This window comes from Ranitomeya variabilis, chromosome 6 (assembly GCF_051348905.1).
Source record: "Ranitomeya variabilis isolate aRanVar5 chromosome 6, aRanVar5.hap1, whole genome shotgun sequence".
Taxonomy (NCBI): Eukaryota; Metazoa; Chordata; class Amphibia; order Anura; family Dendrobatidae; genus Ranitomeya; species Ranitomeya variabilis.
In genome coordinates this window covers 224,415,339-224,438,876 of record NC_135237.1, presented here as the reverse complement: position 1 = coordinate 224,438,876, position 23,538 = coordinate 224,415,339, and the positions used below count along the sequence as shown (strand labels likewise).

Below are 23,538 nucleotides of genomic sequence, written 5' to 3'. Positions count from 1 at the left end.
GCTCCTTTGACCGCATGTTTACTTCATAGGAAAACCTTCCAAATGCAAGCACCACACCTCAAATCAACTCCAGGCCTTTTATCTGCTTAATTGAGAATGACATAACGAAGGGATTGCCCACACCTGTCCATGAAATAGCCTTGGAGTCAATTGTCCAATTACTTTTGGTCCCTTTAAAAACAGGGTGGCACATATTAAGGAGCTGAAACTCCTAAACCCTTCATCCAATTTTAATGTGGATACCCTCAAATGAAAGCTGAAAGTCGGAACTTCAACTGCATCTGAATTGTTTTGTTTAAAATTCATTGTGGTAATGTCTATAACCAAAATTAGAAAAATGTTGTCTCTGTCCAAATATATATGGACCTAACTGTATCTAGCTCATTCCTTCTATCTATCTATCTATCTATCTATCTATCTATCTATCTATCTATCTGTCTTATCTATCTCATTCCTTCTATCTATTTTCTATCTATATTTCTATCTATCTATTATCGATCTATCTATCTATCTATCTATCTATCTATCTATCTATCTATCTATCTATCTAGCTAGCTATCTGTCTTTCTATCTGTCTATCTGTGTGTAATGGAGTGTGGGTTGGATAAATGTAAAAGAGGAGGTTGGACAAGAAATGACATCACAAATCTTTTTTTTTATTTTTGTTCAGTAATACATCTTTATTTAGCTTTCAAAAACGCATATAAAAACGCATCAAAAACTCACCTGCGTTTTCTTCCAAGAGATGCAGATTCAGTGCAAAAAAATCCGCAGGCAAATCTGCAACGTGTGCACACATCCTAACAGCAGTAATAAGAATTAGCTTTGATTGCTACCGTTTAACCTCATATATTCCAGTGTTAATGGGAATCTGTCAACAGATTTTTGCTAGTTAATCTTAGGCTGGTTTCACATTTGCGGTTGTGTCCGCAATGTTTCTGCCACATACATCTGCATGCGTCGTGTTTTCCTATCTTTAATGTTGTGAACGCAGGTACATGCATTTGTATGGTTTTGGCTGCATTTGACTATGCTGGGCACGGCTAACGCAACATGTTGCAATTTTGGTGGCGGCAATTTGCCACCGCCAAATGCATGTGGACGCTTGCGGAAGGAATGCGTCGAAACAATGCATTACAGTCTATGGGAACGTAGGTGTACGCAAGTACACGCGTTCGCTAGCGTTTTCATACGCTTGTGTTTTTCTAGAGTAAACATGTCTAGACACTGATTAGCCACCCCCCAGAAAAAAATAGATTAAAAAAATGTGTGGGCACTGGCAGTACACTACTCCACAGACCCCTGGAAGCAGACAGACTTGAAGCAAGAACTTGGAAGCAGACTGAAACCTCTCCAGGAGAATCACAACTTTGGCTAATGTGAGTATAAAAGCGAATGTCTGTCTGTCCTTTTTTCTATCTTTAGTATGTACTAATTTCTGTCTATTTTTTCTTGCAGCATTCATAATGTCTTCATCATCTTCTGAGGAGCGCCCTGGCCCTGAATGTGCAGGATGGGAAAGTGAAGTGAGCACATTCCCTACTGATTGGTAAATATTCTCTGTCACATATACACATGTGGTCATTTTTTAAAATTTTTTTTCTTATCAGACCAGTTCTTCCACTGCAGCGGTGGCAGACCAGGTGCAGCCAGAACACGTTCGGGTTGTAAGTATACTTGACTGTTTTTTTTCTTTTTCATGACTATACTATTCTTGCCTGTTTTTTATTTCTTCACTTTGCTTCTATCTTCCCTTCTTTGTCATGACTACTATTTTTTTTTTTACTTTAACTTATTCTTTCCTGTTTTCTGTATCTCTTGTTTTCTTTCTTTTTCTTATCTTTACAACATTAATGTCTTTTTTTCTTTTCTAGGTTCCAGAATGGGATGGTCATCCGGCAGCTGTGCAATGAGGTGGCCCTAGCAATGATGGATGGCTGGGACAACGCCACGCCACGGGTTCAAAAGGAATTTTGTAAGTATTTAAATGTTGTGTGATGCGCCATTCACATTGGCCGGGATCACACAACTGTGTGTGATGCGATAAACTCCTCCGAGTTTTTCGCATCACACACAGTTGTGTAATCACAACCGAAAGTGCATTGACTAAAACTTTTTTAATGTTTTTCTAGTGAACAAAGTCAGAACCCGTTGGCGTTCGATGAAGGATCGCTTCAACAAGGACCTTCAGGAGAGCCAGGTTCGCAGTGGTGCTGTAGCAAAGATCAGAAAGTACAAATATCATCGCATGCTGGTGTTTTTGAAACCGGACATTGCCCAAAGAACGTAAGTATTTTTGTGTTGTATTGTATTCCCTAATCTGTTTTATTCTAGTCCACAGGAGATGGTGCTTTTACTATTGTAAATCTTTGGTTCTAATGTTTTTCTTTTATTTTCACAGAACCTGGAGCAGCATCCTCGAACCTGGATCTGGAGCAATCCTTCATCGAACAGCCACGGACCCATCCCAGCCATCCACCAGCGCAGCAGCAAGTGGGGTGGCAACACAGACTGGAGACCAGGAAGCTGGTCCATCAGGTTTTCCCCTGTCCCAGTCCTCTGCCTCTTTTTTTTTGGGCCCTTCCCGCCAGCGGCAGAAGGCCTCGGACAGGTCACTCATGCCCGAGTTTTTTCACTTGAGCTCGGTCTTCCAGAATGGCTTAAAAGGCGCTGGGAGATAGACTGGAAAGTGGTCTGACTCATATTAACACACTTTTCCAGGATGTCAACCAGCACTTTAACTGTCTGGAAGCCGACCTCTAGAGACCAGCACATCATTTCTTTAATCAAATTGAACAGGGCATGTCGGAACACCGTACTCCTGATCTCCAGCTCAATGTCATGCAGGCCTGCAATGCTGCCTAGATGCAGGCTATGCAGCAGACTCGGTACTTGCAGTAGTCAGTGGGGGTATTTCCACCTCTGCCAACACTGACATGCTTGACCGCATTACCGAGTTCTGCTGCATACCACTGCATGGCTACCACCATTCTAAGCCCTCCTGGACACCACTACAGCGCCCCCACTATGCCGAGTTCTGCTGCACAGTCCACCGCCACCACGCCGAGTGCTGCTCCTGCTTGGTCCTCCTCCACCACCACCAACAACAGCAGCAAGTGGACCCTGGCAGGCCATCCACCAGCACCATGCCACAGCAGCAGCACCAGTATCCTGCCAGGCCATCCACCCACACCATGCCACAGCAGCAGCAACAACCTTATCCTGCCAGGCCGTCCACCCACACCATGCCACAGCAGCAGCAGCAACAATCGGATACTGCCAGGCCATCCATCCACACCATGCCACGGCAGCAGCAGCAACCGGATACTGCCAGGCCGTCCACCCACACAATCCCGCCTGTAGACACCACACCAACACTCCCCAGAAGACAGCAGCGCAAAACACCGGGGAGGAAGAAAAAAAAAAACTGACTCTCACACTCCCTCCCCCCTCACCTCCAAATGGGTCTGCAATGTCCAGTTTGTCTCTCCCTTCCAGTGTGTCTGTCCCATCCCTTGCCTCCACCACCATCCCTGACCCCACTACTTTTGTCGCCCCTTCCCCTGCAACTCCTTTGTCGTCTTTACCCAGTCAAACGTCTCTGCTCAACACACCCCAGTTCTGTCACATTTCCCCAAGTCGCCGTAGTTAATGTAATTTTTTTTTTAATAATAAATGTGTAGTTTTTTGCCCCTACTACTGTTTGGTTCTTTGTGTTCCGCCGCCGATAACACACACCGTGCGCCCACTAAACACACTGCGCCATACACTTTGTGTTTTTGCCACCTCATATCTCCAGGACTGACACAACTTGAGCAATGCACTGCAGCTTTGTTTCTTGTGTCTGTCATGGAGCTATGAGTTGTCAAAAACAAATAATGACTTTCATTTTCTCCAGCATCTCTTCCGTCTGCGTAATGTATTGGACGCAGAATGAAGAGATGATGGAGGTAATACAAGGCATATTTATACTCACCTGGCCAGTGTCATGTCGGACGCTGTTCACACTAGGGCGTCCGACAGACAGCAGTAATTCCACTTACGTCCACTACACGCTCAGTGGCGTCGGCTAGATTTTATCCAGCTTGCTCGGGGTTAATCTAGCTGGTAATCAGGTTGGAGACTGGGTCACGCCCACGGCCTTTAAATAGTCGGGCTGGACTTTGGGCGTCGCCGATTATAGCTTGTGCTTTTTGCCTAGTGATTCCGGTCTGGAGTGGTGGTCTTGTTGGAGGAATATCGTATCTGGTGGTGTATTATCCTTTGTCATATTCCTCCTTCCTATATTTGTATTTGTTTTGCCCTGTGCACATTATAGTGTATTCCTGTATGTCTGCGGCGTGGTGCGTTTTTCAGTTTTCCCTGTCTGTGCTTTCTGTGGGGATTGGTGTGTGGTCTCTTCACTGGGTGGCGGGTGGAGATCTCAGCTTAGGGCTGAAACAGGAGACAGCGTCAGGCCTGGCGGCCCAGACATGCACACCTTTAGTGTAACTTCTGGGAAAGGGACAGACAGGGTTTCCCTAGCCTAAGGGAAATCGCAGGGGCCCGGGTAACCAGCCTTAGTCTACCCAGTACCCCCGTGACATTATAATCGGCCCAAAAGAAAAAAAAAATAATATATTTTTATTTTGTATGTCATGGATCCCATGACTTCCATAAACCGCCAGTTGAGGGCGCTGTTCTTACAGGTCTCTAAATTGAAGGGGGCAGTTCAGCAACAGGGTCTTGTGGTATCTAATGTGCAAGTGGAAACTGCAGGTAGAGTTGCAGAGCCAAAAATCCCTTTACCTGAGAGGTTTGTTTGGGAACGCAGTAAATTTGTTGTTTTCCGTGAAGCTTGCAAATTGTATTTTCGTATGCGCCCGCTTACCTCAGGTAATGAGGCTCAGCGTGTGGGCTTGGTTTTGTCATTACTGAACGGAGACCCCCAAGCATGGGCGTTTTCATTACCTTCTGATTCAGCTACATTTAACTCAGTAGAGAGTTTTTTTTTCTGCTCATGGACTCATTTATGATGATCCTAACAGATTGGCTCTAGCAGAATCTAAAATACGCGCTCTCTGCCAGGGGGAGTGAATGGCGGAGGATTACTGTTCTGAATTTCGCCGCTGGGCGGTGGACACACAATGGAATGACCCGGCGCTGCGGAGTCAGTTTGTATGTGGGGTTTCGAGAAGGGTTAAACAAGCCCTTCTTATGTATGAGACTCCTGCTTCTCTGGAGTCTGCTATGAGTCTTGTTGTCCGCATTGATCGCCGTTTGCGTCAGGGGGCGCTAGAGACGCCGCCTATGGGAGAAGTGGTAGGTGCATGTGAGGTTGCTGTAGGTGAGCCCACGGAGTCTATGCAAATTGCAGGGGTGTCACGTCATCAAGCCCCCTCGCTCAGGAAGCAGGGACTCTGTTTTGGCTGTTGTAAAAAGGGGCATTATGTAAATGCTTGTCCTCTGTTTTCTAAAAAAAAAAGTGCAACGGCGGAAAACTACTAAGCTCAGAGGGAGTGGAGGAGGCCAATCTGAGCTTATGCATATCCTCCATGGTGGTCTCTCAATGTAGGCTCCCTGCCAGAGTTATGGTCACTGGCAGAGAGCTGCCAATCACTGTTTTTGTGGATAGTGGTTCGGCCACTAATCTCATTGATGAGTAGTTTGCGCACACGGCCGGGTTCACGGTCAAAAAATTGCCTCATCCTATCCGGGTGGTCACCATCAATGCTACCCCTCTCCCACAGGGGGAGATTACTGAGTTTGTGGCTGAGGTTAAACTTCACATTGGGGTCCTACATTCTGAGCAGGTTACATGTAGGGTGCTCAGTAATCTTCCTGCACAAATGGTTCTGGGTTTTCCATGGTTATCTATGCACAACCCGGTTATTGACTGGAAAACTCAGGACATAATTCAGTGGAGCGGATTTTGCCAGGAGAATTGCCTGGCCACATGTGTGTCCACTGTGACTCCAAGCATTCCTGAGTCAGTGATGGATTTTGCGGATGTGTTCTCAGAGAAGGGTTGCTCAGAATTGCCACCACATCGCCCCTATGACTGTACTATTAGGTTTAAACCTGGGGCCAAATTGCCGAAAGCTAGGATGTTCAACATCTCTGGTCCTGAGAGGCAAGCGTTAAAAGACTACATTGCTGAGAGTCTGAGCAAAGGGCACATCAGCCCTTCGTCCTCGTCGGTGGCAGCGGGGTTCTTCTTCATTAAAAAGATGGCGGACTACGCCCGTGTCTGGATTTCAGGGAGTTAAACCAGATTACGGTTCGTGATCCATACCTAATGCCACTGATACCTGATTTGTTCAACCAGGTGGCTGGTGCTAAGTGGTTTTCCAAGCTTGACCTCAGGGGGGCGTACAACCTCATAAGAGTCCGTCAAGGTGATGAGTGTAAGACGGCTTTTAATACTCCTGAGGGTCATTTTGAAAATTTGGTGTTGCCATTTGGGTTGACAAACGCGCCTGCAGTTTTTCAACATTTCATAAATTATGTATTCTCGCATGTGCTGGGGAAATTCATTATTGTGTACCTAGATGACATTCTCATTTAGACCGTGATACTCATTTAGAGCATGTGAGGCAGGTGTTACAGCTACTCAGTGAAAATAAGCTCTATGCTAAACTTGAGAAATGTGTATTTTCGGTTCAGGAGTTGCCTTTCTTGGGTTATATTGTGTCTGCTTCAGGGTTTAAAATGGACGCCGCTAAGGTGCAAGCAGTGCTGCATTGGGAACGGCCTGATAACCTAAAAGCACTCCAGCGGTTCCTTGGGTTTTCCAACTATTATAGAAAGTTTATCAAGGATTTTTCTACCATTGCTAAACCACTTACTGACATGACAAAAAAGGGTACCAATTTCTCTGCCTGGCCTCAGGCTGCTGTGCGCGCATTTGAATTTCTGAAGAACAGTTTTGCTTCGGCCCCCATTCTGGTGCAACCGGACGTATCAAAACCATTTACCGTGGAAGTCGATGCGTCTGAGGTTGGAGTGGGGCGGTGCTGTCACAAGGCTCATCCTTGGGCGAGTTGCGTCCTTGCGCCTACTTTTCCAAGAAGCTGTTGTCTGCCGAACGTAATTACGATATCGGCAACAGGGAGTTGTTGGCTATCAAGTTGGCTTTTGAGGAATGGCAACACTTTTTGGAGGGGTCGGTTCATCAGGTTACAGTTATCACCGACCATAAAAATCTGCTGTATTTGGAGTCAGCCAAGCGTCTGTCCCCCAGGCAGGCTCGCTGGGCATTGTTTTTAACGCGGTTCAACTTTTTTGTTACGTACCGACCTGGGTCTAAGAACACTAAGGCGGATGCTTTGTCCAGGTGTTTTCCGGGGGGAGAACCTCGGGAAGATCCGGTACCCATCCTCCAAAAGGGTGTAGTGGTCTCAGCTCTCACGACCAAGGTTGAGGCTGAGATTGCCGAGGCTCAGGTGGAGGTACCACAAGAGCTTCCCATTAACAAATCGCTTGTACCACTCCATCTTCGCCTAAAGGTGTTGGGTAACATAGTAACATAGTAACATAGTAACATAGTTAGTAAGGCCGAAAAAAGACATTTGTCCATCCAGTTCAGCCTATATTCCTATATTCCATCATAATAAATCCCCAGATCTACATCCTTCTACAGAACCTAATAATTGTATGATACAATATTGTTCTGCTCCAGGAAGACATCCAGGCCTCTCTTGAACCCCTCGACTGAGTTCGCCATCACCACCTCCTCAGGCAAGCAATTCCAGATTCTCACTGCCCTAACAGTAAAGAATCCTCTTCTATGTTGGTGGAAAAACCTTCTCTCCTCCAGACGCAAAGAATGCCCCCTTGTGCCCGTCACCTTCCTTGGTATAAACAGATCCTCAGCGAGATATTTGTATTGTCCCCTTATATACTTATACATGGTTATTAGATCGCCCCTCAGTCGTCTTTTTTCTAGACTAAATAATCCTAATTTCGCTAATCTATCTGGGTATTGTAGTTCTCCCATCCCCTTTATTAACTTTGTTGCCCTCCTTTGTACTCTCTCTAGTTCCATTATATCCTTCCTGAGCACCGGTGCCCAAAACTGGACACAGTACTCCATGTGCGGTCTAACTAGGGATTTGTACAGAGGCAGTATAATGCTCTCATTATGTGTATCCAGACCTCTTTTAATGCACCCCATGATCCTGTTTGCCTTGGCAGCTGCTGCCTGGCACTGGCTGCTCCAGGTAAGTTTATCATTAACTAGGATCCCCAAGTCCTTCTCCCTGTCAGATTTACCCAGTGGTTTCCCGTTCAGTGTGTAATGGTGATATTGATTCCTTCTTCCCATGTGTATAACCTTACATTTATCATTGTTAAACCTCATCTGCCACCTTTCAGCCCAAGTTTCCAACTTATCCAGATCCATCTGTAGCAGAATACTATCGTCTCTTGTTTTAACTGCTTTACATAGTTTTGTATCATCTGCAAATATCAATATTTTACTGTGTAAACCTTCTACCAGATCATTAATGAATATGTTGAAGAGAACAGGTCCCAATACCGACCCCTGCGGTACCCCACTGGTCACAGCGACCCAGTTAGAGACTATAGCATTTATAACCACCCTCTGCTTTCTATCACTAAGCCAGTTACTAACCCATTTACACACATTTTCCCCCAGACCAAGCATTCTCATTTTGTGTACCAACCTCTTGTGCGGCACGGTATCAAACGCTTTGGAAAAATCGAGATATACCACGTCCAATGACTCACCGTGGTCTAGCCTATAGCTTACCTCTTCATAAAAACTGATTAGATTGGTTTGACATGAGCGATTTCTCATAAACCCATGCTGATATGGAGTTAAACAGTTATTCTCATTGAGATAATCCAGAATAACATCCTTCAGAAACCCTTCAAATATTTTACCAACAGTAGAGGTTAGACTTACTGGCCTATAATTTCCAGGTTCACTTCTAGAGCCCTTTTTGAATATTGGCACCACATTTGCTATGCGCCAGTCCTGCGGAACAGACCCCGTCGCTATAGAGTCCCTAAAAATAAGAAATAATGGTTTATCTATTACATTACTTAGTTCTCTTAGTACTCGTGGGTGTATGCCATCCGGACCCGGAGATTTATCTATTTTAATCTTATTTAGCCGGTTTTGCACCTCTTCTTGGGTTAGATTGGTGACCCTTAATATAGGGTTTTCATTGTTTCTAGCATGTCATTTTCCACCGTGAATACCGTGGAGAAGAAGGTGTTTAATATGTTAGCCTTTTCCTCGTCATCTACAACCATTCTTTCCTCACTATTTTTTAAGGGGCCTACATTTTCAGTTTTTATGATGGGTGTGCATCATGATGCTGTCCTGACTGGCCATCCAGGGGTTAGGGGTACCTTGGAGTTGGTGTCACGTCGGTTTTGGTGTCCCAAAATCCGACAGAACGTGGTCTCATACGTATCAGCATGTACCACGTGCGCTAGGGCTAAGACATCCCGCTCTCGTCCTGCTGGCACACTACATCCTCTCGGGGTACCCAGTAGGCCATGGACGGAGATTTCCATGGATTTTATCACAGATTTGCCCTCCTCTGCTGGGAACACGGTCATTCTGGTGGTTGTTGATCGGTTCTCAAAGATGTCGCACTTTGTGTCTTTGCCTTCGTTGCCTAACGCTAAGACTCTGGCTCAAGTTTTTGTGCAGGAGGTGGTCAGACTTCACGGGGTCCCGTCTGACATCGTGTCTGATAGGGGTACTCAGTTTGTGGCAAAGTTTTGGAAAGCTTTTTGCTCACGGCGCGGATCAAGTTGTCGCATTCTTCTGCGTTTCATCCTCAGTCAAATGGTCAGACCGAGCGTATGAACCAGAATTTGGAGCAGTACTTACGCTGTTTTGTTTCTGACAATCAGGAGGAGTGGTCGACGTTCCTTCCTTTGGCTGAGTTTGCTATAAATAATCACCGTCAGGAATCGTCTGGGAAGTTCCCGTTCTTTTGTGTTTACGGGCTCCATCCTCAGTTTTGTACTCTGCGTCAGGGAGGCTCTACTGGCATCCCGGAGGAGGACCAGTTAGGAGCACAACTGTCATCCGTTTGGAGGAGAGTGAAACAGCGCTTGCTAAGCGTAGGTGCAAGGTACAAACGAGTGGCTGACAGTAAGCGTGTGACAGGTCCGGACCTGAGTGTGGGTGACTGGGTGTGGTTGTCCACAAAAAAACATAAAACTCAAGATTCCATCCTTGAAATTTAGGGTTGCCACCATCATTAACCTGGTAGCCTACCGTTTGGCGCTCCCTACAGTATATAAAATACACAACGTGTTCCACAGATCTTTATTAAAAAAAGGTGGTGGGTTCTGTGGACACGGCGCCTATGCCACCTCCAGTTTTGGTGGATGGCAATTTGGAGTTTGAAGTCTCCAAGGTGGTTGACTCTCGTGTAGTGCGCCGCACATTACAGTACCTGGTACACTGGCTTGGTTATGGGCCGGAAGAGAGGTCCTGGGTACCTGCCTCGGACATACATGCGGACCGGCTGGTCAGTATGTTTCACCGCCGCCATCCGGACAAGCCGGGTCTTATAAGTCGTGAGGGCCCTGGGGTCCCTCGTGGAAGGCGGGGTACTGTCATGTCGGACGCTGTTCACACTAGGGCATCCGACAGACAGCTGTAATTCCACTTACGTCCACTACACGCTCAGTGGCGTCGGCTAGATTTTATCCAGCTTGCTCGGGGTTAATCTAGCTGGTAATCAGGTTGGAGACTGGGTCACGCCCACGGCCTTTAAATAGTCGTGCTGGACTTTGGGCGTCGCCGATTATAGCTTGTGCTTTTTGCCTAGTGATTCCGGTCTGGAGTGGTGGTCTTGTTGGAGGAATATCGTATCTGGTGGTGTATTATCCTTTGTCATATTCCTCCTTCCTATATTTGTATTTGTTTTGCCCTGTGCACATTATAGTGTATTCCTGTATGTCTGCGGCGTGGTGCATTTTTCAGTTTTCCCTGTCTGTGCTTTCTGTGGGGATTGGTGTGTGGTCTCTTCACTGGGTGGCGGGTGGAGGTCTCAGCTTAGGGCTGAAACAGGAGACAGGGTTAGGCCTGGCGGCCCAGACATGCACACCTTTAGTGTAACTTCTGGGAAAGGGACAGACAGGGTTTCCCTAGCCTAAGGGAAATTGCAGGGGCCCGGGTAACCAGCCTTAGTCTACCCAGTACCCCCGTGACAGCCAGATGTCAGAAATAGTGAATTCAGGATGCACAAATCCCAGCATCCTGAATTCACTATTTTTGACACCTGGCCTGGTGAGTAGTGTTGAGCATTCCGATACCGCAAGTATCGGGTATCGGCCGATATTTGCTGTATCGGAATTCCGATACCGAGATCCGATACTTTTGTGGTATCGGGTATCGGTATCGAAACAACATTAATGTGTAAAAGAAAGAATTAAAATAAAAAATATTGCTATACTCACCTCTCCGACGCAGCCTGGACCTCAGCGAGGGAACCGGCAGCGTTGTTTGCTTAAAATTCGCGCTTTAACTTCCTTACGTGAAGTCCCGGCTTGTGATTGGTCGCGCGCCGCCCATGTGGCCGCGACGCGACCAATCACAGCAAGCCGTGACGTAATTTCAGGTCCTTCAGGATTTTAAAATTACGTTCCGGCTTTGTGATTGGTCGCGTCGCGGTCACATGGGCGACGCGACCAATCACAAGCCGTGACGTCACGGGAGGCAGGACACGCGCGCATTTTAAATTTATTTTTTTAGATTTTAGAATCCCCAAGGTACACTCAACAGTTCTTCGTGCCCTGCTCAGTCTGTAGTTAAAAATTTTTTTGGTGTGGTTCAAGTCCCAACTGGAGTGTGGATTCAGTAGGTTTTCACACATCTGAAAGGCCTCATCCCCAACCATAACAAATGGCATTGGCGGGCCTTCAGTGTTGGTAAGAGGTCGTGGCAGGGAGAAATTAAAATGTTTTCCATACAAGCGTTGGCCCATGTCCGAGTTTTTAAAAGTCTGGGAGTCATTGCCACGGCCAAAAGCTCCAATGGACAAAGCGACAGTCAGCATCGGCAATTGCCATGAGCACTACAGAAAAATATGTTTTATAGTTGAGTTACTCAGGTCCAGTTCTGGCAGTTTGGTAATCCGAATGTGTTTTCCATCCACTGCTCCCAAACAGTTGGGGAAATTACAGACTTGCCAGAATTTTTCAGTAATTTCCTGCCACATTTCCGCGCTGGATAGGGGGATAAATTCTTCCCTGAGAATGTTCCACAAAGCACGGCAGGTGTCCGCAACTATTCCAGACAAGGTGGAAATTCCAAGCCGGTACTGAAAATAGAACAATGATAAGCTCTCTCCGGTAGTGAGGAATCAGCCAAAAAAAAGAAATAAATTATGAACAATTATATTTATGATGGGGGAAAAGTAAAGGAAAAAACAAATAATACATGGGAGAACAATAATAATTATGACAGGGATTTGTTTTGAAATATTATGTACCTTAATGTGACCAGGAGACGCTCCTCACCAGGAATCGCTCTACGGAGCTGGGTGTCCTGTCTCCTGCTGGCTCCTTGGACACGACCAAGCAAATCCCGGAAGGTCTCGGTATATTCCAAAAATTTCTCCGGGTTAGCATGGAGCTCGCTGTATAGGGTGTGGTAGGCTCCACGGCTCTCCCAGACTTCGATAATGGGGTGTCTCCAAAAACGCCAACGCCGTGTTCTTCTCTGTCTTTCTCTGTTTCTTTGTTGCTCACAAGTTGCTCTCCATGCGAAGATACATTGTGAAGCAGGATACAGGAGCAAAATCTGAATATTTCAGCTGCACAAAGTGTCAAGAAGTGTAAAGAATTCCCATGAGACACGCCCATTGGTGTCCCATTGGTGGTGTTTGTTTATCTAGATTTTTTTCCTCGTACATTTTTCACCTTTACAACTCATGCGCATAAACAGCGCAAATGCATGCAAATGTTGCGTTTTTTTGACCGCATGCATAAGGCTAAAAAAACCGCTGCATTTGCATGCGGTTTTCCGTGCGTTTGTGGTTGACGATACGCTGCGGACACAACCGCAAATGTGAAACTAGCCTTATTAGAGCATAATGATGAAGTGGCTGAGAGCCTTATTCCAGCAATGTGTCATTTACTATTTTTTTTAAAAATATAATCAGGTTTTTATCAACAGAAGATGATCAATAGAAGACAAATTGCCTTGTGCTTCCTTACTATAAAATTTACACCGAAATCTGCTTATCAGTGGTGTGTGCAGGGTTACAGAAGGCTGTAGCATTCTGTTCTCTTTGATCTGCAGCTGAGAAAACTGTGACTCCATCACAACTGCTGTTGTCAAGGCTTGGGTCAAAAATCTGCCATCACTCTATGCAATGGCAGATTGCCAAATCATTCCCTGGTGTTTGCTAGGCTAGTCAGTGGTCACTTGAACACGTTTGTGATCTGTATACTTGAGGTCAAGTGCTGACTAGTCTCATCCAGCTTCTTTGAATTAATTCCTATTGGAAAAAGTCAAAAGCATCTAGTCGGCACATGACTGCAAGTATGCAAATTACATACTCATAATCACATGACCACCAAATAGCACTGGGAATACCTTTAAATCGTGTCAGTTTGAGCACCGGAAGCAGTTTGCGCTAATTCATAGTGTGTCACGCCTTAGATGTCACGCCTTGGCAGTCTGTAATCACATAGAGTGACTGCAGTCTTTTGTCCCAATCACAGTGACTGCAGTCTTTTGTTCCTGGACATCCCTTTTCTGTCATTGGATGTTCTGTCACTTTCAATGTCAGGTCACCGTCTTTGCTGAAGTTCAGTGCTAAGCTTCCATCCTTACCAGCAGACACTGGCTGTGTTGTTCAGCCATCATTTGGCTCTAGCAGCAGTGGGTGTACCTAATCTCTACCAAGTACAGTTAATGTTAAATGCTACTCTCAATCTCTGATAAAAGTTAGAGTTTGACCACTACATTGTATAATGCCCCCATCGATTTAAACCTTGTAAATAAGACTTTTTGCAAAAACATACTGCTGCCATATGCAACTATGAGCGGAGCTATCACTGACTGCTCAGTCCGTATCACATGATCCTGGTTGCAGCTGTCAACTCCTAGATTTCCTGGATTCCCCAGGCATGACCCAGTTGTATGCACCCCCCAATTGACGGGGCTGTGGGCGGCGTTTTACCGCACGTCACAGCCCAGTATCCAGTGCATACATTCCCTCGCTCATCTGCTTTCATTGACCACAAGCGGGAAACACCACCCACAGCCCAGTCAATCCGGGGGGGGGGGGGGAGGGTGCATGCAACTGGGTCACACCTAGGGGAATCCAAGAAATACGGAGGTTGACTTGACATCGGCAGATGTCAACGGTGGCTGCAGCCTGGGTCACTTGATGCACACTGAGTGGTCAACGTTAGCGCCACTCACAGACACATTATGGCAGCAGTATGTATTTACAAAATTACTTATTTACAAGGCTTAAATTGATGGAGGCATTATACAATGTAGCGGAAAGCCACTTTAATGTGCGCAAAATGGGTGACATGTCATTCCACATGTCCATTGGCATCTCCATAACCTGTTCGCAGGGTGCTGGCAGGTTGCCTTGGTATCCCCAATGTCTGCTAAAGACCCCAGTGCCTGCCATTATGTTACTCCTGTGAAGATGAGCATGTGGCTGCCATTCATAGGAGAACGTGATTTTTACTATACTTCAATACTGTGATATTGTAGTATCTATAGTACAAGGGATCAGACAATAGCACTAATAGAACTTAAAGTAAAGTAAAGAATATTAAAAATGTGAATTACTCTTTTCCTCATTAAAAAAAATAAAGAAATAAGGATTTAAAAAATAAACATGTGGTATCACTGCGTCCATAAGTGTCCAATCTATCAAAATGTTAAATTAATTAACCCAATCAGTATTTGCTGAAAAGAGAAAATACAAATGCTGGTGTTATGGTTTTCTGTGAACACAAAAAAAAAATCAAAACTATAAAATGTTATGAATTCTTTTCCACAAATTTTAGATTTTTTTTTCATCACCTAATTAAAAAAAAGAAAACTATACGTGGTTGGTATCACTGTAATTGTAGTGACCTGAAGGATCATATTGCCAGGTCTTTGTTACAGAATTATGAACACTGTAAAAACAAAACCCAAAAAACAATTGTGTAATTGCTCAGCATTTGGAAATTTTTGCCTATTTTCCAGTATATTGAATAGCAAAATGAATGGTGTCATTCAAAACTTCAGCTCACCCTGCAATAAAAGGAGCCATTATACAGCTATATGCATGGAAAAATAAAAAGTTATGGCTCTTGGACTAGGGGAGAAAGCTCAAAAATGGAAAATCTCCCATTTGTTAATGGATTAAGGTGAGTGGTATTATTCAAAACTTAACTCATTTTTCAAAGACAAGTCCTAACGATGGAAAAAATACAAAAATTGTGACTCTTAGAAGAAAAATGATTTCAAGTGGCAAAATTCAGCACCATAATGTTTTGCAGTCAAAAGCTGCTAAAGTCAAATCTTTCCTCTTGGCTGCTTTTTATTTATTTTAATTTATGCTATGTTTAAAAAGGAATGTGATAACATCACTGAACAGGTTTCTTCTACAATATAGTGGTTACGGTATTACTTTTCTACATTGGAAGGTTCTGGTTATTAAAGAAGCACTCCCAAGAAAATCTGTATCCTCTTAATATTTTGCAGTAATATTATATTAGCACTGTTTACTTACAATTGTTCATTTTATTATTTCTACCCAGCTAATTGTTCTCTATTTTATTTTGTCTATGATATCATGTGATTAAAAACTGACAAGCTGAATCTTTCTAAGCTGTATGTAGAAACAGAAGGTCAATTTTCCCTGCATCAGTCATCATTGCAAAAGTCCCTGTCCTGGGGGAGGAGTGGAGCAGCTCAGTCTGGAGTTAAAGAGGGGGATGACTCCTTCAAGGAAAAGTGACTTCTTGTTCTACATAGAGAAGAGGAAAGGTAAGTATTAGCAATTCTAACTGCACAGAGCTATAGAACACAAAGATTGCAGTATATTAAAGGGAACCTGTCAGCAAGATTGTGCACAGTAACCTACACACAGTGTCAAGTCGGCGCCGTTATACTGATTAAAATGATACCTTGGTTGATGAAATCCGTCTTGTGGCTGCTGTTTAATCTTTACTTTCAGTTTTGAGTTAACAATATGCTCGTGCTGCCGGGCGGCCTGTGGGGGGGAATGCGCATGTGTGGCTCTGTTAGATATTCATAATGCAGCCTGCTGATAGGTCACTGATCCCTCAGTGACCTGCCCCTAGTTTACATAATGAATTGCACCTGCGCCTCAGCATAATCGCATATGTACTGTGTTTATAATTAATGCGGTTGAGGTTATCCTGATATTTAAAATAAATCTTTTTTAAAATGGCGCCCACTGAGTCTGCGCAGTAGTAGCTGTCAATGTATGTAGAGGTGGTACAATAGCTGCTATTGCGCAGGCGCCTGCAGCGCCATCTTGGAGGAGGAAATTTTTTTTCTTCTCTAGCAAAATGGCGACACTGCAACATAGGAATTATCAGATAACTTTTATATACACCGATAGCGGCTACTACTCAGGCGTGGCGGGTGGCATTTTAAAATGGATTTTTTTTTTGTAATATCAGGATAACCTCAACCACATTAATTATAAACACAGTACACATGCGGTTATGCTGCAGTGCAGGTGCTACAGCTGCCCCCTGCCTGCAGAAGGTTTTTTTTCCCAGTATGTTCATATAATATTCATTATGTAGAATTATAATTTTAATCAGTATAACAGCGCCATCCTGACACTGTATGTAGGTTACTGTGCACAATTCTGCTGACAGGTTCCCTTTAAGAGGGTAAACACTTTGATTTGAGTGATTATTACAAGTGTTGCTACACACATATCAGAGGAAACATAAATTAAATATATTTATTTTTCTTGCTTTCAGAAAGCTGTTGAAGTCATGTGTGTTGTCCTGAAACGGTGTAACGACATGATGAATGTTGGACAGCTACAAGGGTTTGATGTAATGTTACTTTTATATTTATTATACCAGTATAAATTATTCTTGTATTATTACTGAAAGGTTTTCTGTTGGTGTATGCTTAAATAATTGACATGAAAGTAAACTGAAAAAAAAAATATTTTTTTTATAATCCATTTCAAGTTGTTTTCCAGTAAAAAAAAATCACATTGATCACCTTTCATTAGAAATTAGTAGAACATAAGGGCTAAGGCATCAAACATACAGCTGGTATTGCAGGTGCTGGTTTACTGTATGGGCCTTACGTTATGTGACCTTTTCACTTTTTTAGTCAGTGATATATAAATGGAGTTTATTCTACTGTTTAGGGTATTGAAGATGTTCTTCATTCGTACACGTGTTTTACCCATTATTATTTACCCATAATCTTTTTATCCATGTCCAAGACAGCCACTATTTGATATGTGTATTCTACATTTGTTACTACATACAAGGTCTACCATTACTTAATAGGCATTTGAGGTTTGACAATTGCTCTATTACGAGTGTGTCATGTTTTGTTTGTACAGCCCATTGGCTATTTTAATTGTTATTATACCATGTGTTTTTCTTGTCCTTAAATCTAGAAATAAATTTTGACTATCTATTGGTGACCCCTTTCTATTGGCATATTTATTTGTCTTTCCTTTAAATATTTAACAGTTAAAAATACACAATTATGGCTAGCTTCCATCACTTCTGTTACACGCAGATGCTGGCTGTGTATTACAACTGGCATTTGCTCTCTGTGGGAGTACAGCTCCTGAGCCAGCTCCATATATGCACATCCTGTCTGTGACAAACCATTATGTAAGGGTGCTCGAAGGGGTTTAATATTTTGTGCGATATGTTTAAGAGCGTAAAAATTCGTAGTTTGAAAATTGCAAATTTTGTCTTCGATGTCACTAAATTGCTAATATTTTCACAAATAAATTCACATATTATCAATCTAAATTCACCACAACCATAAAAGTACAATGTCTTATGAAACAATTCCCACTAAGAGTAAGGGCTCATTCAAATGAGTATCTAAATTTGTTGCACCCTGGCACATTACATGAAAGTGTGGATCCTGGCTGGGTGTGTGGACTTTTGCTGTGAGAGCGCAGGCCGCTGGTTTGCCTTAAACAACTGTTTCACAGATTAATAAAGAAGACTATCATTCAATAATAAACTTTTTGTTGAACGGGGATTTTGTAGGGAATATATAAAAGGCATAGTGGGTACCAAGTCTTATGATCGTTTCCTTTACAATTCGAAGCATTTTCCATACAGTTTCCTTTTTTAGTTTATTCCAGCATTCTCTGTATCCACTGTTTATCACTACTTCACCACAACCCAGCTGATGAACAAGTGTTCTGCGGTTCTGCATCCTCTTTTTCCTTTAAGGCACCAGTATGACAGGTAATGCTGATACTCTGGAACTCCTTCCAGGGGCATATCCAAAGCTATAAGCTCCATGTCTCCTGGCTAGGTGTCCTCTCCTTGGACTAGTTTCCGGAAGGTCACACTGTCTCTTAGTTACTTATGCTTTGGATTTTGATATCCCTTCTCTTCAGTGTTCTCTCACTTAGGGTCACTCTAGAATGTGGCACTGCTCACATTGGACCTTTTGGTCCACTCAATATGCACTCCAGGCCCTATTTGACTCTCTGACAGTGATATGTCACTTTCACTGCAACTCAGCCCCTCCTACTGTGGGCTAGTCTCAAACTTTAACTCCTACTGTTCCTATTGTCAAACTAAACACACTATCAATATTACTAACAGCTTTAGCGCACATCACAATTCACATTATACAGTACAGTCCACATTGCATAATATAACATATTACAACACAGAACATTAAAACATACATTTCCCCCTCCTTTAACAATGATTGTCCTCAGCCATCCGTAACCTGTAATACACCAAATCATTATGACACTGGTATGTACTCCTGTATGTTACTTAGAATTATCAGTTATAGCTGAAGTTCCGAAGCCCAATTAGCACAGAATTTTCCGAGCCGCTCTCTTACACATTTCTTAAGTTAACAAACGTCTCTTTCTATTCTCTATGAGCGGGACCTCTCTGTTAGGACCCTAAAAATTATACCCATCCGAGATCATGTTACCGGTTTTGCAACCCAACACCAGTCCATTGACTTAGTTTAATGTTACCGAACAATCACCTTTAGGCCAACAAAACAGTCCAAGGTTAGCCCTCTTCACAGCGGGACAGTCGATTGGTCCCCAATCAGTCAGCAAGATGGGCACACAGTCCTTTAAAGCAACATCCATCAGGTGGAGGAACAATCTTTGTAGTTACAGTCCTGTCCACATGATAGGCACACAGTCCTTAGAGACATCTTCCTCACTGGACAAGATTTAGTCCTTCACTGAGCTTGTAGGACCCTCCAGCAGCTGCCGTGTCTCTATAATCCAGCAGGAAAATGCGCAACAGGTGCAGCAAATGAAGGAAATAAAAAAAACAAATAAAAACAACTGTAGTCATTCATGGCTATACGCACAAGGTGTCCTGGATACAGTTGAGTCATCTACCCATTGCAGATTTGGGCCTTCAGAACACAGGTTCAACCAGCATAGCATAGCCTTCTCAACTTTTGACTCCTTTTTGCTTGGCACAAGTCCCCCACCAGTGGTGCTCAAACCCAGGTCTCATTATCCTCTACTCTCTGGACGTAGACTGCCAAGTGGACTCCCTAGACCAGGGGTGTCAAACTGCATTCCTCGAGGGCCGCAAACAGGTCATGTTTTCAGGATTTCCTTGTATTGCACAGGTGATAATTTAACCACCTGCACAGATAATGATTCCAGCACCATGTGCAATGCTAAGGAAATCTTGAAAACACGCATGGTTTGAGGCCCTCGAGAAATGCAGTTTGACACCCCTGCCCTAGACCACTGTTGTGAATTCTGCTCTTGGGCTCCCTCCGGTGGTTATAAGTGGTAGCGCTGCTGTCTTTGGATTTCAGCATTCATCAGGTGTTTCCACTTTTTGCAATTCTGACTGGGCTATTTAGTCTTGTTTGACCCTTTAGTCAGTGCCAGTTGTCCATTGTTCCTGGAGGATTCACATCCCTGCCTGGTCTCTCCTGCTTTGCTGTTCATTTCAACAAAGATAAGTTCTGGCCTTGTTTTTTGCAGTCCACATTCTGTGGGCCTTATAGTTCAGTTCATTTCCATGTTTTGTCTTTTCCAGCTTGGTCTGTATAAGGATTTGTTCAGCCAAGCTGGTGTCTCTGGAGATGCAGATATACCCTCCATATCTTTAGTTAGATGTGGAGATTTTGTATTTTCTGTGGTGGATATTTTCTAGTGTTTTAATACTGACCGCATAGTACTCTGTCCTATCCTTTCTATTTAGCTAGAGCGGCTAAATCCTGATTTCAGTCTGCGTATGTTATTTCCCTCTCCTCTCACAGTCAATATTTGTGGGGGGGCTGTCTATCCTTTGGGGATTTTCTCTGAGGCAAGATAGTTTTCCCTTTTCTATCTCTAGGGGTATTTAGTCCTCCGGCTGTGTCGAGATGTCTAGGGAGTGTTAGGTACATTCCACGTCTACTTCTAGTTGCGGTGTTAAGTTCAGGGTCTGCGGTCAGTACAGGTACCACCTTCTCCAGAGTACGTCTCTTGCTGCTCCTAGGCCACCAGATCATAACAGACCACATACACCATGGCCGGATTGGCCTCCAGCAGTCCCATGCTCTTGTCTTCTGTCGAGGGCCTGAAGAGACTTTATGCAGTCTCCCCACTGTTTTTCCTCACTTTACCCCCTGGAGGTGTGGTGGTCTGAGTCACTACTGTCTCTCACTGAGGCTGGATAGCTCTAGGTACTTTCTCTGCTGCCAACTGGATCCTGGAGACCGCGATCGTGAACCAGTCCCATGTCCCAACCTCCTTTAAGAAGTGAACGCGTTCAACCTCCTGCAGACTAGGCCTCCACCACAGGGAGCTAGCGTTGACATAGATTTTGTGTCTGGTCTCCTCCTCCATTGTGAAACCGAAGCTCTTTTCGCGTTCAAAGTGCACCATGGTACCCCGAGTCATCAGCTATGCAAATTATTTTCCCCGAGGCTGGTCTAGATGGGCCAGTACCCACCCTTCCCTCTCCTTTTTGTCTGATGGCTCCCACCATCCATCATCTATTCTGCCTCAGTGACAAGAGGCTTCCCTCCAGGTTCAGGGACGGTCTCGGCGATGGAGACTCTGGAGAGATGTGGGGTCCTGGTCAGGGATGAGACCTTTTTCAGCCTTTGTGGAGAATCCAACTGGCACTGAGGCAACAAGGCTCTAAGTCATTCTGCCCGTCCACGATCCAGAGACCAAACTTGGATATAGTCTTGGGCTTCTGACACAATATTAAAGGATCGGACTACTTTCTCCACAAAGCTGCCCGGCCTTGTCTCTTGCTCCTTAACAGCTATAAGCCTCAGCCACTCACTTCATCCCAGTACTCGCCGGTTGAGCTCCCTCCAGGATCTTTGGTCAGTCATGCTCTCACTCTCACCTCCGATTTTCTCCCACAAAATGGCCCATCACAGATCCACCTTTCACTGGATGGGGTTTTCTCTGGTTCACATCCTATTTCTTGATTGTTTCTACCCGTTTTCCTAGGTCACACCCTACTGGGCCTCTTCTTTCCAATTCACTTTACAGCAGTGGCCACTCCCTCACCATCTTAAACTACTTATCCGCCGCCATCTTCTACATAACTCAAGTCTTTCCCACACTATATTTCTCTTCCAGCTGCAAAACTCGATCCTGCTGACTACTCTACATGTAACTTGGTACGTAGCGCTAGCCATCGGCAAGGCACTTGTCTCTTGTGACCCGACACATTACATGAAAGTGGGGGTCCTAGCTGGGTGTGTGAACTTGTGCTATGAAGGCACTACGCACGCTGCATGTAACTGATTTTGCTGGTTCACCTGGACCAGATGTTTCACAGTTCAATGAGGAGACCACAATTCAAAAATAAACTTTTTACTGATCGGGAATTTGCTAGGGAATATATGCAATGTAGAGGGGTACAAAGTCGTATGAACGTTTCCTTTACAACTCAAAACATTTTCCACACAGTTTCCTTCCTTAGTTTACTCCAGTGTTCTCTATGTCCACTTTTTCTCACTACTTTACCACAACCCAGCTTTAACAGTACACTCCTTTCTGATTAACAAGCATCCTTTACTTATTCTGCGTCCTCTTTTCCCTTTAAGGGGCTAGTATGGGCTTCCAATTTTAAAAAGGATATTCGGAAGTTAGTTAGTCCAAGTGCCATGATAGACTCACAATGAGGATGGCTTCCGAACTCTAATCATAGTCTGGATGACTGATTCAGAGAGACCTATTGTCCTCAAAATTGCAGCTTCAAAAGCCAAGCTGTCAAATTAAACTCCCATAAATTAGGATGTAAAAATTGATCCAGGGACAGAAGTTCCAGGCACTCCAGAAGAGCCCATGGGACATCCGCCAGGACATGGATCACATCTGAATATCAGCCCTCCGAGGCCAATCTCTAGCAATGAAAATTACTAGAACACCACCTACCATGATTTTTTTTGAGAAGTCTGGATAGAGCTGGAAAGAGATAAAGCAGAGTGGACTGGGACCAAAAGATAACTAGGGCATTGACTGCAATTTCCTGTGGGTCCTGGCGACCTTGTCACAATTTTTCCCCCTTTGTGATTAAGTCTGGATGTCAAATAGGGCTAAATCTGGCATACCCCATCGCCGCCAGATCTGCCTGAACACCTCTGTGTGAAGAGCCCACTCTCCTGCAGGTAACTGCTGGCGACTTAAAAAGTCTGCCTCCTCGTTGTCTACCCCTAGTAGATGAAATGTAGAGATTAGAGGAACCGCATGTGGCAAATTGTGACACAATTTCTTGCTGCCTGGGCAGAGCACTCCATCGCATCCAAAGATGCTAAACAGAGATACTTCCCTGTTTGTGCAATTTGATTAGCGATCTTGGCTAATCCCAGATTCTGGGAACCAGCCAACAAACTTTGTCGCAAATGCCTAGCTCATGTCTTAACCGCCTTGGAAACCCAAGTAGCAGAAAAGGCTTGACAAAGGGCAAAACTTCCTTCCTCAAAAGTGGACCTCGCCACAGACACTATACGCCTGTCCGAAGGATCATTAAGCTCCTATAATCTCAGCAAGAGGCAGAGTGGTAACTTTAGATAAGATACAGGAGTATTCTCAATTGGTGGAGTAGACCAAACAGCCACAATCTCTGCTGGGAAAGACTATAACAAGGCTACGCTTCTCAAAGTGTCTGGGTGTTCCCATGATTTCTGCAACAGCTCTGTAAATTCCACATGGTTAGAAAATTATCTAGCCATGCGCTTACCTCTCCTAAATAAACCTGTTTCAGTAATGGGAGGAGGTGGTGCAGCTGTCACTCCCAGAGAGTCGTCCACTGCCGACAACAAACTATCCACCATTTCCCTTAGTTTTTCCAACTGATATGGATCCAGGATGTAATCTGAACTAGAAC

General features: G+C 44.3%; 1 protein-coding gene across 1 annotated transcript in view; it reads left to right on the top strand.

The window, feature by feature from the left end:
• The window catches only part of TRIO (trio Rho guanine nucleotide exchange factor), a 3,555,343-nt gene that overhangs the window by 3,209,436 nt on the left and 322,369 nt on the right, over positions 1–23,538 (top strand). The window contains 1 exon segment of the mRNA XM_077269474.1: positions 16,960–17,037. Coding sequence (XP_077125589.1) covers positions 16,960–17,037 — 78 coding nt within the window.